At 46.5% G+C, this 19,263-nt stretch overlaps 1 protein-coding gene across 1 annotated transcript in view; it reads right to left on the minus strand.

Moving 5' to 3' along the window:
- Positions 1-5,181: 5,181 nt before the first annotated feature.
- The window catches only part of LOC147668184 (uncharacterized), a 95,856-nt gene continuing 81,774 nt past the window's right edge, over positions 5,182-19,263 (minus strand). The window contains exon 5 of the mRNA XM_086948719.1: positions 5,182-5,840. Coding sequence (XP_086804845.1) covers positions 5,182-5,840 — 659 coding nt within the window. The remainder of the gene's footprint in view (positions 5,841-19,263) is intronic.

Consider the following 19,263-nt stretch of genomic DNA (forward strand, 5'->3'; position numbering starts at 1 on the left):
CCCCTCTCTCCTCGGGAAACTCCTCGGTGCTTTGCAGATGGCGGGTAATCTCCCTTCCGCCTACGTTTCGCTCGAGGGCACTGCATCTCACATGGCGCTGGATCCTGCCTTGTCCTCTGTATCTTCAGCAGAGTTGGAAACTCCATGTGAAACTCTTCCTGCAGTACTGGGGCAGCTGGCTGGCACGCATTCCTCCATGTAGCCATTCCCTGTCCCTGCGCACCAGTGAGCAGGCGCTCAGTCTGTCGCGTGCATTGAACGTAGTGTCTGCTGCTCTCTTGAGCTTCCTGCTTACGCAGCCTTGCACTGTCCATGAAGGTACTGGTTCTCATGCACGTCATCCTTTCTTGTGCTGGAAGTAGGGCATCCGTGGTGCAGCTGGGCGTAGGGTTCCTCTTGCTCCTCTTCTGGTGCACCTGTGCATCGGCTCTGTTCCTCTGATTCAGATGTGGGATTAGAACCACAATTCTTGTTACCAGCCTTGCAGCTCCTGTTCGGGTCTGTTTGCAGGGTGCCTGGTTCTTCAGGGGGATGGTGTTACCGGGCATATACTATGCCTCGAGTCTATGGGTTTATTGTTCGGTACAGTATTGCCTTTAGCCACTAGACGGCACTGCTGGTGCAATCACCAGGCGAGTTACTTCAGAACAACTTGTGATGTTGCCAGCAGACTCAGGGGGCCTCGTTTATGAAAAGTGACGCATCGCTGCGTGAAAACAGCGATGCGTCACTTTTCATTGCACCCTCCTTGCGAAACCAATGATGCGTCAAATTTACAGTATGACGCATCATTGCGCAGGGAGTTACAGATACGTCAGTATTTCTGACGTATCTGTCTGGCGCAAAAGTGACGCACTGCTGGAGTGTGTCGCAAAAGTGACGCAACTCAAGCAATGCGTCCTTTCACATGGGGCAAGCCCCATGTGAAAGGGCCTGCGTCAGTCTTACGCCCGCTGTGAGGCAGGCGTAAGATATTGACGCATTTGCATCCTAGAAGTGGCGCAGTGAAATCTTATAGATTTCACTGCGTCACTTCTACGACCCTTACCTGCGTCAATACGCCCCTCTTACATACATTATACCTGGCGCAGGTATAATGTGGCGCAGGGGTTTACAAAGTGACGCATCTACCTAGATGCGTCACTTTGTAAATACAATTTACAAAAAGGTGAGCAACCCAATATACCCTTGCGGGCTTGGGCAAGATTTGCAAGAGAAAAATGGCCAGCAAGGGGTTTTGTTTTTCTAAGTTATTTACAGCACTGTTAGGACTTGACAAGATTTAATCACAGTACCTAAACATGAATTAAATCAGTGGCTGTTAGATTCAATTCGAATGAAACAGAAATCATAAGATGTTACCACACTAACATCCAGATTTGGCAAAAGTGCTCAATGAAACAAGAAACCAGGGTGTATTGTCTAAAAGTTATTATTAAACTTCAAGGCAAAGTATATGAATTTCTGTACAAAAACAATGAACAATCATAAAAAATAGGGTGCATACATGGATATAATGTGGATATTCAAGTTCTTGGTTGCTTTTCCTTGGACATATCCAGATTTAAGTCCAGACTGCTACGTCACAGTAGTTGGTTGGTTATAACTCAAAGTCAGAAGAAAATCAAAAGATGACTTGAGACAAACTAGGCAGAATTGGACTGAACAGGTCGACGTTTCGGTCTTATTATGGTTACTCCTAAGACCATCATCAGGACTACAAAGTGGTATATACAATTGATGACCCTCTGTAAAAGAACAACAGTGAATTACAATATGTACAGTATGAATTAAATACCTGGTAAATGACATACATTTGTTATGACAACACTGAAAATATTTACATTTTGGTATTTTGACTAAACTTATTAGTACCACATATCTCGCATTTCACATTTCATGAAAGATAAGTAAAAATAGTCGGTGTGGCGACTAAAGTGTTTCAATTATGACTAAAAAGGTTTTTCAGAGAGGTATAGCCAAATGGGACAGGTCTACTTCAGAAGTTGAATATCGAGCATTGAGTTGTGGCTTACACTTACTTTTTATAAATAGAGACGGTGTCAATGAAAGGATCTTGGTGGCACCGGTACTTGAAAATAGTGGCGATGAGGTGAGGCACAGAAATGAATCAATAGCACCAAGCGTACACTAAAGGGAACAAAATATCACTATAATTCCCAGTCAGTTTAATGGCGAACTCTTATTAGTATTTAGAGTTTACAAAAGTTACCTTGCAACGAGTTAAACGAAGCAGTGGATGGGATCTGACAGTCAGTCCACTTATAGTTGAAGATCAGCTGTAACAGATTTGAAGCTGAATGGAAACAAAAATTTGTGCAAAAGGTATAACTCTGTGTGATATTGCAGAGTGGCGCATAAGTCAAGAGGAGATTGTAAATACGGCGCAACAAGGCGCATATTTTACGCCACTGGTGCGTCACAAAAAGTGACGCACCGGTGGCGTAAAAGTGGTGCACGGCCTCATAAATGAGGCCCAGGGCCTCTCCTCACTTCTTGAGACATCAATCAACACTTCAGGGCCTCTCCTCACTTCTTCAGACCTCCCTCAACACATCAGGCCCTCTCCTCACTTCTTGAGACCTCCCTCAACACATCAGGGACGCTCCTCACTTCTTGAGACCTCCCTCAACACATCAGGGACGCTCCTCACTTCTTGAGACCTCTGTCAACACATCAGGGCCTCTCCTCACTTCCTGAGTTCTGCAAGAGGCTGAAGTCCTGGCTCCTGAATATTGTGGTCCACGGGGAGCAGGCACTCACACACCTGCTCAAGCACCTGGATACCCTTAAGGGTGATTAGTGCACTACACAAATCTGCGTAACATGAAAAAAATATTCAGCAGATTCAGAATAGATTCCTAGATATGTTGTATAGTGACTATCAAGTCAGAGGTCAGAGCCAGAGACTGGGCCAACTCTGCGGCTGTCTATTCTTAAGCCTCTGCTTTGGGGGGACCTTTCCCCATTGTACGCTACTGTTTCCACCTCAGGGGTTCCTATGTAGGGGCACAGCCAAGGTCCACGATGCTTGAAAGAGCAGTCACCAGAGAAAAGCAGGAAATTTCCACTTATTTACCTGTGGGGGAAACCACATAAAAAACACACACATTAGGTGTAATAACTTTAAATAACCACAGGTGTCCCTAATTTATACTAAACATTGACACTTCAATATTTTGCTTAATTCTTTATTAAATACTCTTCAGCTAGAGGATCATCGCATCAGGTGTGTTTAGAGATAAACAATGAAATGCGCCAAGAACAGAAATATTAGGTGGATTACAATACAATATCAAATGACAGAAGGACTATCAAAATGGCAGCAAAACAATCTCAGGTAAAATAGGAAGTGGAACAGGCACCAAACCTGGAAAGAATCCACAAAAGCACAGTAAAAGGGTTGGGCCCTCAGATCAGCCCAACTTTCAAACACACTTAAAATCCTGAATTGGGTCATTTCATCATATTCAAATTACTCAGGGAGTTTAATATAAGGAGGGAGGCAGCATCTGCTGCAAACAATGAGGAGAAAGAAGTCAGAAGATTCTGGTTCAGATTGGGCAGGCCCTGATAGGGGCCAGACTGAGGCAGGGAGCCGAGCTAGGTTGTCCTGAATAAGTTTCACATAGTCTTCTGTGTGCTGAAACCCATCTCTGGGTTTACCACTGGCTAGTCCGGTAAAGGAGTTTGTGAAACTCTGTAACTTCATTCTCTTCCCTAAAATGATGTTTTACCAAGAAACCAGGAAGGCTCAAATGAGATCTATGGGCTGCGGGATCAGGTCGCTGATGTTAGGTGTAACGGATACAGGAAGACTTTACAAAGCAGAGCGCCTCCTTTACCAGGCCCTCGCGGCACTTTTGTGCCACTGGAGCATTACTTTTTTGTAAAGCTCTGTGGCATAATGTGCAGCAGCATATTTACAAGGCCAGCAAAGCCCCTTACCTGGCTTTCATGGTCTTGTAAATATGTGCCTCTTTCGTGTAGAAAACTGTATGAAAGGGGCATTCCATGCATGTTGCTGTGGGTGTTTCCACGTAACACAGATGGAATCTGAAGCATTCCCTGATTTACGTGGGGTCGCATACCTGTGAGTGCATCTGATTGTGACGTGTCCCCAGGGCGGGCACAGGAGTGGTGCAAGGAGGAGAAATACTTTTATTTCTTCTCATTTATTTCACTTTCTGAGCTCTGCATTCTGCAGCACACACAGAAAGAGGAAAATGTGATTAACAATTGTTTTTGTGCAGGACGGGGGCTCAGCGAAACACAGGCCCCCTTGCAACACGACGCAAGGGTGTCTGCGTTGGCGCACGGCTGCTGTTTGTGCGCAGGGGAAAAGGACAGGAATGCACCATCAAGCGCACTTCCTGCCCCATTCTTTTGACACACGGCAGTGCAGCTGCCATGCGTCCAAAGTTTGTAAATTAGTTCAGAATGTTTAGTCGCATCTCATGGTTCAGCTGCAATGAGACGCGAGACGAGGGGGAGGGCCAATTCTTTGTTCTAGAAGATACATTTAGTCTTAAATAGATGTTCGTCCTAAATTCTAATCCTAAACGCTTTAATGTTCTCCGATCTCCCTGAAATGTTAAATAGATGCTAAAATCCCTTTTAAAACACATGCACACATTGGGCCCAATTCACAGAATGAACTTAAGACAAAATCCTAAACTTACTACCATTTTGGTATTCACAGAAGACACTTACTCATTTCGGTATTCCTAATGTCCTAATTTTACTACTCCTGAACTGAGAAAAATCCTACCTTTAAGACTTTCGGTATTCACAAAAGGCATTTAGGAGTCCTAAAGTTAGGAGTCCTAACTACTGTGAATACCGAAATGAGTAAGTGCCTTCAGTGAATACCAAAATGAGCAAGTGCCTTCTGTGAATACCAAAATGAGCAAGTGCCCTCTGTGAATACGAAAATGAGTAAGTGCCTTCTGTCAATACCAAAATGGTAGTACATTTAGGATTTAGAAGTTAGTTCTGTGAATCGGGCCCAATGTTTCCTAAATGCAGGGCGGGTAGGGGCAGCTGCCTTCCATTAGGTGATCTGGCCTCCATCTGTCTCCTCTCCTCTCTGCCGGAAGTCCGAGGGTGGATTTCTGGTGTGGGGGGAGTGCAGGCAGGGCCCATAGAGGCCTCTGTGGACTAAGGTTCTCCTGCCTCAGCCTCCCCCTTGGGTCCCACCAGGCTGTGTTTGATGCTTTTCATCTTGTCCTGGACCCGGAGGCAGAAGGACTCTGCCAGCTCTTTCAGGAGGCGCTGGAGGTCTTCATAATCCTCCCTCATGAACACGTGGCCTGCAGCCGGGGGGCTGGCGAGGGCCTCCAGTGCACCAATTCTGTACACCCCATCCCACATCAGACCAAGAACAAAGACCTCCACCCCGGCCCCCCGGAGCTCCCGGGCTGAACCCACAGCATTGCCGTCTATCTCCCAACCTGGGTAGAGGAGCAGGACCCGGGGCACGAGGGGCCGGGCCCCCCCGCCCTCGGACAGCACCCCCCGTCTGACCTGGGTGAGGGCTCCCCCCAAGGAAGTGACCTTAGGAAACACATAAAGGGTCCACGGGGACCAGGGGTCCATGAGGCGACGGAGGTCGGGGGTCCTCTTCAAGCGGTCCAGTATCCAAGAATCATCGCCGTACAGGAGCAGGTGGAGCCGCACGGAGCCCGGGGACACGTGGATGCCCCTCAAGAGCGCCCCCAAGGAGGACTCCACGAGGAGGAGACCAGCATCAGCTACAATGAAATCACCATGGACTAAGAGCGCGACCTCCGCCTCGATGTCCGTCCGACCAGAGCAATCTGAGGAGAGAGAAAGAGACGAGTCAGAGAGGAGAGGACAACAGGTGCAGAGGAGCACAGAAGGAGGAGGGGGAGCCGGGATCCTGCCCACAAAATACAACCCATGAGACCCGTCACCACACACCCTCCACATACACTCCAGCATCCACACTGCGGTGTCAACAAATACACTCCAGCATCCACACTGTGCTGTCACCAAATACACTCCAGCATCCACACTGCGCTGTTACCAAATACACTCCAGCATCCACACTGCGCTGTCACCAAACACACTCCAGCATCCACACTGCGCTGTCACCAAATACACTCCAGCATCCACACTGCGCTGTCACCAAACACATTCCAGCATCCACACTGCGCTGTCACCAAACACACTCCAGCATCCACACTGCGCTGTCACCAAACACACTCCAGCATCCACACTGCGCTGTCACCAAATACACGCCAGCATCCACACTGCGCTGTCACCCATACACTCCAGCATCCACACTGCGCTGTCACCAAACACACTCCAGCATCCACACTGCGCTGTCACCAAATACACGCCAGCATCCACACTGCGCTGTCACCCATACACTCCAGCATCCACACTGCCCTGCTCCCATGATGCACTGGGCCAGGGTCAGACTAATTTGCATGTAGCCAGGTTCTGAGCTGGGATGGTGCAGTGAGCTAAAAAACTGTGATGGATCAAGCCCTGATCTTTGGACTGGGTAAGAGTGGTCTGCTTAATTTAGTAAACTCTGTTCATCACCACCCCCTTTTCTGAATCGCTTTTGTCCACCATAAGCGTGGAAGGGTATACTCAGATGTGAGTCCCTTGCTCATTGCACCATCAGGATTCAAGCAAGCCGGGCCGAAGACGGCTGAAATGCCAGAAACCGGTCCCCGGAAGCTTGTTTCCTTCCCAGTATAAGAATTGGCTTGGTAGTTTGGTCTGCCCTGTTCCCATGATGCACTGGGCCAGGGTCAGACTAATTTGCATGTAGCCAGGATCTGAGCTGGGATGGTGCAGTGAGCTAAAAAACAGTGATGGATCAAGCCCTGATCTTTGGACTGGGTAAGAGTGGTCTGCTTATTTCAGACACTCTGTTCATCACCACCCCCTTTTCTGAACCAAATACACTCCAGCATCCACACTGCGCTGTCACCAAATACACGCCAGCATCCACACTGCACTGTTACCAAATACACTCCAGCATCCATGCTGCGCTGTCACCAAACACACTCCAGCATCCACACTGCGCTGTCACCAAACACACTCCATCATCCACACTGCGCTGTTACCAAATACACTCCAGCATCCACACTGTGCTGTCACCAAACACACTCCAGCATCCACACTGCGCTGTCACCAAACACACTCCAGCATCCACACTGCGCTGTCACCAAACACACTCCAGCATCCACACTGCGCTGTCACCAAATACACGCCAGCATCCACACTGCGCTGTCACCCATACACTCCAGCATCCACACTGCGCTGTCACCAAACACACTCCAGCATCCACACTGCGCTGTCACCAAATACACGCCAGCATCCACACTGTGCTGTCACCCATACACTCCAGCATCCACACTGCGCTGTCACTAAATACACTCCAGCATCCACACTGCGCTGTCACCAAATACACACCAGCATCCACACTGCGCTGTCACCCATACACTACAGCATCCACACTGCGCTGTCACCAAATACACGCCAGCATCCACACTGCGCTGTCACCAATACACTCCAGCATCCACACTGCGCTGTCACTAAATACACTCCAGCATCCACACTGCGCTGTCACCAAATACACGCCAGTATCCACACTGCACTGTCACTAAATACACTCCAGCATCCACACTGCGCTGTAACCAAACACACACCAGTATCCACACTGCGCTGTAATGCGTAGGTGTAATTATGCCCCTACCACTTCCAAAGAGGTCCCCAACACAATAAAGGCCCAGGCAAGGCATCAATAAATTACTCCCTTGCTCAACCCTTGGTAGCTGGTAACGAGTGCCCAGCCTTAACTTAGGAGAGACGTGTATAAAGCGCGGAAGAATCACCAATACATTAGATAAGCAAAACACAAGGCACAATAAAAAACCAACAGCAATGTATAGGAATAGGAAATCTTTGTATCTTTCAAATGACACCAAAATGAACAGGATCCAGTGTAGGGAACTGAAGATATGCATTTTTAAAGAATAACCACTTTCTTTTGCTTAAAAATGAATTGTGCCAAATGAGGACATCTGGTCATGCTTGACCGGGACAAAGTTAAAGATTGAGGCCGACCACGATGGAGCTGCAGTCAGATACACTAAGCGAGAGGTCACGGTCAAAATTTTACCTTTGCACTTAGAAACTTTTGAGCTTTTTCTCTCGACTGCAGCAAGGGAGTTCATCACCCTAGGTATGCAGTGGGTTCGCAGAATTTGTTCAGCGGGAGCTCCCAGTCAACTCCTGGAAGTCTTGAGCTACGGAGCTTTCAGTCGGCCAAACCTTCAATCCAGGCCGGGACACTGTTAGACATAGTCCGCTTGACTCTCGACGTCGAATCAGTCACCTTATGGAACTTCTCCCAAAGTTGCTCCAAAGTCCCGGAACTTCTTCCTGAAGTTCCTCTTGAGGGTTCAAAGTGTCCACAAACAGGATCCAAGGTTCCAGAGTCTCTGGTTTGCTCCTTAGAAGTTGAGACTACAGTTCTCACAATGCACCTGACCAAATCCAATAAAGTTCATCTGAAGGCGGTCAGCTTGGTTCTTCTTGATGGAGATAATGCAGGTGACTCCTCTTGTAGAATCAAGGCAAAGTCCTTAGGGCAGTAGTTCCTTAGTGAGCAGCAGACACGGTCAGACTGAAGTCCTCTTGGTGCACGCCACGGTTGTAGCAGGGCAGTCCTTCTTCTTGTAGTTTCAGGCAGCAGATTTGAGTTGCTATACTGCTCTCACATATTTATCCAATGTTCTGGGGAGAGAAATAGGGGGCACCCCTGTCCAATAGGTGTGGGGAACCACCCAAAAGCATGGCAGCTTCCTCCAAAGTGTGGCATATTCTTGTCCCACAAGGCACTGCACTTTAAAAACCAACATGGAGAATGGAGTGAAGACCAGGCTAAACCAACCTACTGTTGTGACTCATTTCACTTAACTCTCCCGCTTCCAGACCTTCAGCAAATTCCATTCCTGGGGGCTCCATCCGGTTGGGGGATACAAGACGAGGGGGAGGTCTTGCTTGCATTCTTACTGTCCTGCTCTCTTTGAAGAGGAGGTTGATTATGCAGCCCCCTTCCTGACCTGTTATCTGCAGCTGTAGTTCTCCCCCACCAAATAACCTCTGTCTGTATGTAGGCCACTTATCACCTCATCAAAGCAGTTTGTCTCAGCCCGCAAGACTAGCCAATCAGGAGATGTTGCTAGACGGCTGGATTTTGGCTCACAGAAAAGAAAGCTCATAACTTCTTTTCTGTATTAGCTATGACAAATTCATCAGAGGCAATTTGTTCGATTTATCATATCCAATCTTTTTAGTCCTTGAAATATTATTCTAGCTCACTGTCATCAGAAACTACACTGTATTATGGTATTCCCATTTTGGCTGGAGCTAAAAAGGCTACAATGAGGAAAGGATGAGGGCCTGATCATGAAATCGGATGGACCTGAGTCCGTACGACATCGATCTGGAACTGGGACTGACTGACCTCCTGTTGGTGGACCCAAACCATCAATTCATGATAGTATTTCCCTCACCAGGGCATAGAAAAACTATTAAAATGCCTCTGCCTATTGTTACAAGGCACCTTACTCTGGGGCACCAAGGGTAGACCTTAGGGGTGCCTTATACGTAAAAATACAGCAGATTCGTACTTTGGAAGTACCTTTCAATTCAGTCAAATGTGCTTGTAATTTTAATTTAAAGTTAGCTTGCAAAGCAGGGCTGACTTTTAAATTTACAGCAGGCAACACAGCTGTGCCTGCGTAAGTGCATGGAATCAGTTGGGCCTCTAAACCTACCTGCCCGACCGTATACTAGGTACAGGTAAGTTGTCACTGCCAATTGTAATTACACCTAATTATCATATACCTTTTTAATCAGAGCACTGGCCCTGCGGCTGGTTTCACTGGGCCCAGGACACAGTCATAGTCCATTACCACCAGTATCAGTCCAAAAATGGGGAGTGATCGGGGAAAAAAGGATGACTCTCACAACTTAAACTTTAATTCTAATTAATTTCGCCAATTTAGGAGCGCGTACGGGATTGTTCCTGCCTAACCTGATTTGGACTTTAGGGTCCTGACTGGTAACACGCCCCCTCCCACATGAGAGATTACAAATTGACACCATCAGCGCGACTGTGCGGTTGGCGTGCCAAAGGAACACTAATAACAAGCCCCTCTGTGCTCAGTCCGCCCTCAGGGCCAGCCATGCTGCCTGATTTGAACCAACTTCTCAACAGCAGGTCAATTACACTAGAAGCGAACTCCTGGAGCTAAATCCGAGAGGTAAGCTAGCGAAGACATGCTTAATAATAGACTGGGAGAAGGGAGGAAACAAGCGCACATGCCAGGGACGCAAGTCTGTACTGCCCACATTCCTTAGACAAGGCGCAGTAGTTAGGGGAGCCTTATGTTAAGGGAGCCAAAGTTGCAAGTGAGCCTATCACATTATGTTGTGCGCTATTCACTGATAGATCTCTAGTTAAACACTGTTGTGAATGTGCGGAATTTAGTGAAAGTCAGGGCTGCGACTTAATCTTTATCGCTGAGACATGGACAGAGGCCTGTTTGGGACCCAGCCGGGTGGAAGCCACGCCACCAGGATTTGGAATCTACACACTGGACAGGAAAGGTGGAGGATTGGCCATTCTCTGCCGGGAGTCGTTAGTTGGCTCCCTTTCCTCTGAAATTGAATTTGACCTTACTATGGATCTCCTGGTTTCATTTGATGTAGAGGCCCTCTACACTTCAATACCCCAAGATAAAACCCTGGAAGTTATTGAGCATCTTTTACAATCTAAGACCCTTGTTAGTATAACTCTTGTGAGTTTCATTATGGCTTGTGCAACTTTAGCCCTTAAGCACAATTTTTTCAAATTCGAAGACACCACATACCTCCAAGTATCGGGTACCAGCATGGGGAGCTTTTACGCTCCCAGCTTGGCAAATCTCTATGTTCATTCATTTGAACAGCAGCACGTGCTAGCTAACACCAACCCTTTTCTTCGATGTATCAGAACCTGGAAAAGGTACATCGATGATGTCCTTGTGGTATGGCATGGCACAAGTGAGAGCTGCCTAGAGTTTTTGGGATGGCTAAACAGTAGGAATGATTTCCTTTGCTTTACCATCAAGATAGGAAAAGACAGATTGGCTTTCTTGGATTTACTCATCACATCCACTACAGAGGGTTTACACTCAGAACTCTATAGAAAACCACTGGAAAAGAATTCCTTGTTATGCTTTGACAGCCATCACCCCAAATCCTTACTTGAGAACCTACCATATGGACAGTTTCTTAGAGTTCATAGGAACTGTTCCAGCGTTGGAGCCTTTCAAAACCACTCTATGACTCTTAGAGAACAACTGATTTCCAGGAAGTATCCAAGGAGGCTGGTACAGCGATCGCTTAAGAGAGCGAGGAATAATAACCGTCTGGCATTGTTAGAACCACCAATTCAAAAGCCCCCCCTTGAGAGGTTAACTTTTGTCACCACTTTTGGGACCTTGTCCAACAAGATACAGAATGTAGTCAAACGCCATTGGTACATTTTGAATTCAGACGAGTCGACAATAGAGACGCCTCTTTTCTCCTTTAAAAGAGGTCCCAACCTTAGGGACCGTCTGATCCACACTAGACCACGTACGAAAGAACCCAGGGCTTTGGGTGCATTATGGGACCTTCCCCCTGTGACAGGTCACCATCCATATGGTTCTTGTCATTCCTGCCCACAAACAAAGAAATCCAAGAGATAGACATAGGCACAACACGACCGTGGATTCCAAACAAATTCACAAATTGTAATAGCGATAATCTGGTGTACCTGATTACATGCCCCTGTGGCCTCAAATATGTGGGGATGACCACTCGCAATATCAGAGTGAGAATATCTGAACACAAGAGCACCAGTAGGTGCGAGAGGCAAGCCACCAAACTGACGAATCACTTCCTGGAGGCACGCCATCCATCCACTGCATTCCAATGGACAGTGATTGAACAACCCAGCATCCCGGCACATATCACCGACATAAGCAGATTCCTCTTGTTAAAAGAACAAAAGTGGGTGTTCAAATTGGGCACTAACTGTGGTGGGCTTAATGATGACATACCATGGGGTAGCCTATGATTTCTATCCTAGCCCAATTTTTGACCAGTTCTCTGGCTCTACTTTGTCTACATACCCCAGAAACTGCATACATTACTTTTCTGTATGCCATCTACAATCTGAGACACACGGGTTGGCAGCATCCTCTCCCCGTTTATATGTAGTACCCATTATTCCTACTATAATAATGTAGGGCATGAACAATCCGAGACACACGGGTTGGCAGCATCCTCTCCCCCTTTTTTTATGTAGTACCCATTTATCCTATTATAATAATATAGGGCATGAACTCACCACTGACTGTTCCTAGTGCTTAAATCCAGCTTGGTGAAATAGTGTATAATTAAGAGGTGCAACACATGTTTATAACAATTGTGGTGGGAACCTTTACCGGCGAAACGCTGTTGCTGTTGCTGCCCAGACGAGTAGGAGACTTGCAGAAACCTTCATCTACTGCTGATTTGCCCTCCCACCTCCCGCCTCGCGTTGCCCGACTCCACTGACATCTGGGAGTACGAGGTGGCCGAGAGGAGCGCGGTCGAGGGAACTACAATTCCCAGAAGGCCAAGCGGCGCACGCCGCGTCACCAGCGCGCCTGGAGGCGCTGAAATAGCGCATCACCCCGGTCGAGGGGGGGAACCTTTACCGGCGAAACGCTGTTGCTGTTGCTGCCCAGACGAGTAGGAGACTTGCAGAAACCTTCATCTACTGCTGCTTTGCCCTCCCGCCTCCCGCCTCGCGTTGCCCGACTCCACTGACATCTGGGAGTAAGAGGTGGCCGAGAGGAGCGCGGTCGAGGGAACTACAATTCCCAGAAGGCCAAGCGGCGCACGCCGCGTCACCAGCGCGCCTTGGTGCGCTGAAATAGCGCATCACCCCCATCTCGCGGGACGCGAGCGGGACGCCGGGCGAAGCCCGGGCAAAGGGCGGGCCGTCTGAGGCCGTCCGAGGTTGGCCAAGGTTGGGTTGGGCCTGGTCTCTTGGCTCGCTGCTCTGGAGCTGACGCCTCTGCATATCGACACCTTCTTTGCAGATTGCTACGTAAGTTACATTGACTTTGGTTGTTTATAAAGTGTATGATGCCTCCTAAAAAGTTAACCACTCCTAGCAACTCTATTGAGAACTATCTGGTACAAGTTGTTGAAAAAATTAACAACGACAGAAGAGCCTCTTTGGGAATAGACTCATCTACCCAATCTCCCTTTATTGACATCGAGGCTGACGATCCCTTTGGCCTTCTAATCAACAATAGCACTAATAGTGCTATACCTGACTTGTTTCCGGATACTATCACTATACAGCCCAGTGGTACCGTTGCTGTAGCTGAAGACCTTAGCGTCAATGAGGTACTGTCTGATATAATTATTAGCCAGGACCATTCTACCTCCCCTCCAGCACCCGTCCCGGGTAAACGGGAATGTCTCAGGTCAGCCAAGAATAGAGTAGCAAACCCCCTGAGGAAACACTCTGAGGAAGAGGAGCATGACCTGACTAATGAGGCGTTTGTTACACTTTCAAATGCCCAATTTAATAAACTACTGGCTCTGATGGACACAAAAATCAAAAGTGTGGTCAAACCCCTGGTTAGCAAAATAGATAAGTTAACTTCTGAGGTTAACCGACTGGAAGGTCTATTACAAAAAACCATGGGTGTGATAGGGAAACTTCCGGAAAATGTCTCTGCAAAGATAGAGGAATCTGTAAATAAATCAGTAACTACAGCTGTTAGTGGTCTCATACCTGCCCCTGTATCAAACCCCCTAATGGCAAGTAATAACACTCTACCTGGTGATTCCCATATTACCTCGATCCCTGCTCCTGCTGTTGAAGACCCATTTATTGAAAAAGGGACTTTCGAGCTTGTGGTTGAAGCATCCCCACTGGTACTTGTCCTTGCCAATGTTCCTCCCTTGGCTCAAGGTGAGCGGGAAACAACATCTTCTCTAAGAAACAAATCCTTATCATGGTTAACCACCAATATGGTAATTACTCCCTGGGGAAAGCAGCAACTCTCTGAAGAGCTCGTCAAAGTGAGAAGGGTACAGTGGATCGGGGACAGGGTGAAAAAATTCAAAGGGGAGTGTGTCGTCCTCCATTTCTCTGACCCTGGGGTCTTGCCTAACATCTTACCAAACATCTTACCACCACAAAGGCGAACAACTTCAATCGTTCCATTGACTTTGGACTTCTTCTATCCTAGAAAGGGAAGTGGACCAAACTCAAGTATTTTAAGAACCAAATGGAACATTGTGTCTAAGAGGGGGAGAAAGGATGTTGCTTCAGTGGACTGGGGTCTGGGGTTGGAAAATCGTTTTTCTGCATTGTCCAACCTAAGCGATTGCGATTGACAACCATCTACCTGTAATTCTGTTACCGTGCCTCTTTGTGCCAAAAGTATACCTGATTTAGCCTGTAATTTAACAACAACTAGCCCTCTGGGGCTGATGTCTGTCGACTTACCTGGGTTATCTAATGTTAGAACCATAAACCAGGCTACAGGGGGTAGGATGTCAAACAAGCATATTACAAACCCCGGTACTCTTATGACACCTATTTCAGGGAATCTTTTGTCATGGAATGTGGCTGGAATATCTTCCAAAATGGACAGTGCTGATTGGTTTGAATTTATTAACAAGTATGACCTCTGTATCTTTCAGGAGACTTGGGCGTGTGAGCCTACTTTTGCATTGGGGTATGTAAATTTTCATGTTCCTGCTATTAAGGGCCCTAAAGGGCGGCCGATGGGGGGCCTTACCATATGGGTTAGGCAGTCTTTAAAAATTGCTGTAAAATGTGTGGAACTTGACCAAAAAGATATCCAGCTTATCAGATTGACCAGTGATTTACCCATCTCCATAGATATTTATAATATCTACGCTAGAGGTGGCAGCAAAGGTAGATCTGAGGTTCTTATGTGCCTTTTTACACTTCTTGAGACCCAATCTGCAGGAAAAAACATTCTAATTGCAGGTGATTTGAATCGGACATTCGAACCTCTCATCACTGGTGATTCTCCTCTGGGATCGGAGGAAGATAAGCTTTGGGACATTCCCACTCTAGAGTCCCCACCGATAACTCGGTGGACGGCTGACATCCTAGGTCTAAACGCTATGTGCTTGGAGCATGGGCTATGAGCCCTGAACGGCCGAACCCAATCAGACCGTGTTCCCGCCATGACGTTTAATAACGGGCGAAGCAAAAGTCGCATTGACTACGTCATCTGCAGTTTATCGATATGGTCATCTCTCAGTGACATGGTAGTTACAGCCAGGATAGAAAGCGACCACGACCCGCTATGCGTCTCACATAATTGGTGGACACCAAACGTAATTACTCCAAATCCTTGTGACCTACTTGTGCCCCCAATGATCACGCCATCCAATAACATGCGCAGGTTAAGATGGTCTGGTGTTAAGACTGACCAGCAGGCCCTGGAAAAGATAAGAGCAGCGGCAGACAAGGCCATTCTGGCACTGGAAAATATTACTGCTTATGTACAAGGACAAGAAGATGAAAAACACAGTTCATACGACTCTCTTTAATGAAGTCAAAAACTTTTTCTTAAAACCCGCACGAAATAATAGGGCTTGTCCATTTAAATCAGCAAAGTGGTACAATCATGATTGCAGGGCAGCAAGATTTAAACTAGGAGCTGCAATCAAAAGCAATAAAGTGAGTGATATTCGGTCTGCCAGGAAGCACTATAAAAACTGTATTGCCAGGGCAAAAAGAGACTGGGACGAAGACCACTGGCAGAAACTGAGATGTGCTAGTGAAAGTAGAAATTCTAGACAATTTTGGCATATTGTCAAATGGGGCCATGATAGATCTCCAGAGCCTCCCAACAATAATGTCCCTCATGATGCCTGGGTTAAGTTCTTCAGCGAGCAGTACTCTTCCAGATATCAGCCTGTTAGCAACTCTAACCTAATATATCTGTTCCAGATGAAGATATTTTTATGCTAAGCGAAATCCTGATTGCCCTGAAATCTGTTCATAGGGGCAGAGCCCCGGGTAACGACGGAGTCCCGGCGGATGTCTTCTTAGATGACACCGACAGGTGGAGCAAGTACATCTGCCTTTTAATAAACCATATAGCCAGGGGCACTGAAATCCCGGTATCCTGGCGGGGGGCTGTCATTATCCCAGTATATAAAAAGGGGGATCGTGCCCAACCCTGTAATTACCGCCCAATCAGCCTAATAGACACGGTCCAAAAAGTGGTAGGACGTGTAATCATTAATAATCTGCTTGATTGGGCTGAGGAGCAGAACGTCCTATCCCCTTTTCAGGCCGGGTTTCGCAGAGCAACTAGCACTATAGACCAGGTCTTCCGCTTCCAACTGATACAATGGCGGACAGTGGTCCTGGGCGGATGCAGTCTCTACGCAGCTTTTGTTGACCTACGGGCTGCATTCGACCTGGTGCCGAGGGCAAAATTGTGGGAAGTGTTGGCAGCTCTGGGGGTCCCGATGATTATTTTAACCTTGATCATGAGACTCCATGAGGGCACTTATGCTAAGATCCAATGGGGTGGCTACGGCAACGATACTATTGACTTCCCTGTCGAGCGTGGGGTTCGACAGGGTTGTTCAATGGCACCGACATTGTTTACTCTTTTTATAAACGGAATTGTTCCCCGTATGCAAGCTGAGCCCGTAGATGCTCCCTCACTCGCTGGTGCAAAAGTTCCTATTTTAATGTTCGCAGACGACACCTTAATTTTATCAAAATCCCCTAGCGTCTGCAAAAGGCATTGGTAATTTTTGACACATTTTGTAGTGATCATGGCTTGGAGGTAAACGCAGCTAAAACAAAACTCATGGTTTTTAATCCTTGTAGGAATTTTAAATCCAAAATAACCATGAGTGGGCGCTGCCTTGAAGTAGTGAATTCTTTTACCTATCTGGGGATACATATCTCAAATGACAACAGATGGAACCACCACTTAAATCTGGCAGTATTAAGACACAAACAACTGGCTGGTACCATCATTAAGGAGCACATGAAATCTTTAACTAAACCAATCAAACCGCCATTAATCATATATGAGGCTAAAACAATAGGGTCCGCACTGTATGGGGCAGAGCTGTGGGGGCAAGAAAACCTCCAGGAGCTACAGAGGTCAGAGAATAGCTTCCTCCGAAAACTAACTGGCACCCCACAGAGCAGTCCCCTTTTGCCACTCAGATATGACCTTGGGAGGAAGGAAATCTCGGCTATGTGTAAACTTCGACCGATATTATATTGGCGTAGAATTTGGACCACCCCCGAGTTGTCACAATATGCAGAAGGATTTGCTGATGTGATCAAAGCAGATCAATTTCATAAAATTAAATGGTTTAGATCATTGAGAACAGCATTAAGTGAACTAGGGTTAAGCGAATTGTGGTCTGATCCAACCGGGTCATCCTTTCCATCTAAGTTGTTTATAAAAAACCTTTATTGGGAACAGGTCGAAAATAAGAGTCCCCTTAACAATAATAATGGGTCTATGACGACTGCCTTCCTTGAAGCTAAACTGTTTCCAATGTTTGAAATCTATTGGGATATTATAACTAAACCCATGGACAGGAAACTGTTTTTCCAAATGAGGGCTGGCTCTCTACTTCTTGGTAATTTAACATCTAAATGGAGTAATAGAGGTCCAGCTACTTGCCCAGTTTGTGGGGAAGGTAAAGAGACGCTGGGCCACTTCTTGTTTGTTTGTCATGCACATTCTATTCCTAGACGTGTTTGGTTGGCTCCCATGTGTAGAAATTTGGGTACTAAAAGCAGCATGGTCGCTCTACGCATTGTTAAAACTACCTCCTTAAATTGGATTATTATAGCGACTGCTAAGTACTTGGGGTGGGCGTGGGTAACTAGGCAGAGATTGCTAGTAGGGTGACTACTCTCTGCCTAGCTGATCAGAGACTGCTAGTTTATCTATTCTCTGTTCCCATGCCAGGTGTCTATCTGACGAAAAAAATTTATATTAATTTTTAACTATGTAATAGGATTGTTTTTAATATGACCTTATTATATGAACTTTGCACCTTGATGACAAATAACTGAATGCAATGTTATTTTAAACCCCTTTTTTAATGTGTATTGTGCTTAAAGTCATGTCTGACTTTGTAATATAATTGTATTTTATTATGTGTTTGTTTGTCTGCTTTTATGAGTAAATACTCGAATAAAGCACTTTTGAATTGAATTGTGGTGCAATAGTTGACAATCAAGCAAGGTACCCACATGCATTACTAAACTTCACGTGCGCTGTGCCAATTTGCTCAGAAACTTGTCAAACAAACATACAATTGGTTCCCTTGGTGTGTTTTATTTACCTTTTCGAACAACGACAATACCTTCTTTCTATTGGCTCAAAGTTTAGCCAATAACGCTGTACGCATTGGTTCTTCTGGTGTGTTTTGTTTACCTTTTTGAAGAACGACAATACCTTGTTTCTATTGGATCTAAGTTTAGCCAATCACGCTGTACGCATTGACCATTGTGACGTACGATCGACCAATAACACTTCGCGTTATATACAGCAGCCAAGGCGGACTACCTTACCTCCCCGATTGGCTCGGACGCCGATACGAAGTACCGACGGAGAGGTAAGGTGATCGTCCGTGCGATATTAGCGCTGTAAGCAATGTGTTTTCACCTGTACCAACAGCGGACAGACGTATTTGCAGGAAAGAGTGCCTTTAAATGTTAGTACAGAATCGGTTCCTACGTGATAGCTCACACTGGGACTGTGGCGCATAAGTAACTCTCTGCTCTCCCAGCAAGCCTTAATATCTATTCTATGTTGGGGCGTGTGGTACCATAATGCAGTGCCTGAATAGAGGGTTATTTGGCAGTGACAAACCATACTAGCTCAGTTGAATTTCCAGAAAGTTGATTACGGAGCTTGAGTGGGATATTAGATAGCGCGTCTGGTGCTTAAATTTGTCTGTTTGTAAACACGAGATACAAGTGGCATTTTTCAGCTTTGTATGTATGTATGTATGTATGTATGTATGTATGTATGTATGTATGTATGTATGTATGTATGTATTTTAATGCTTATTAAGCGCAGCTGTCACCAAGCGGGTATCCTGGCGCTGAGATCAGTT

The sequence above is a fragment of the Lissotriton vulgaris genome, unplaced genomic scaffold, assembly GCF_964263255.1.
Source record: "Lissotriton vulgaris unplaced genomic scaffold, aLisVul1.2 SCAFFOLD_688, whole genome shotgun sequence".
Lineage (NCBI taxonomy): Eukaryota > Metazoa > Chordata > Amphibia > Caudata > Salamandridae > Lissotriton > Lissotriton vulgaris.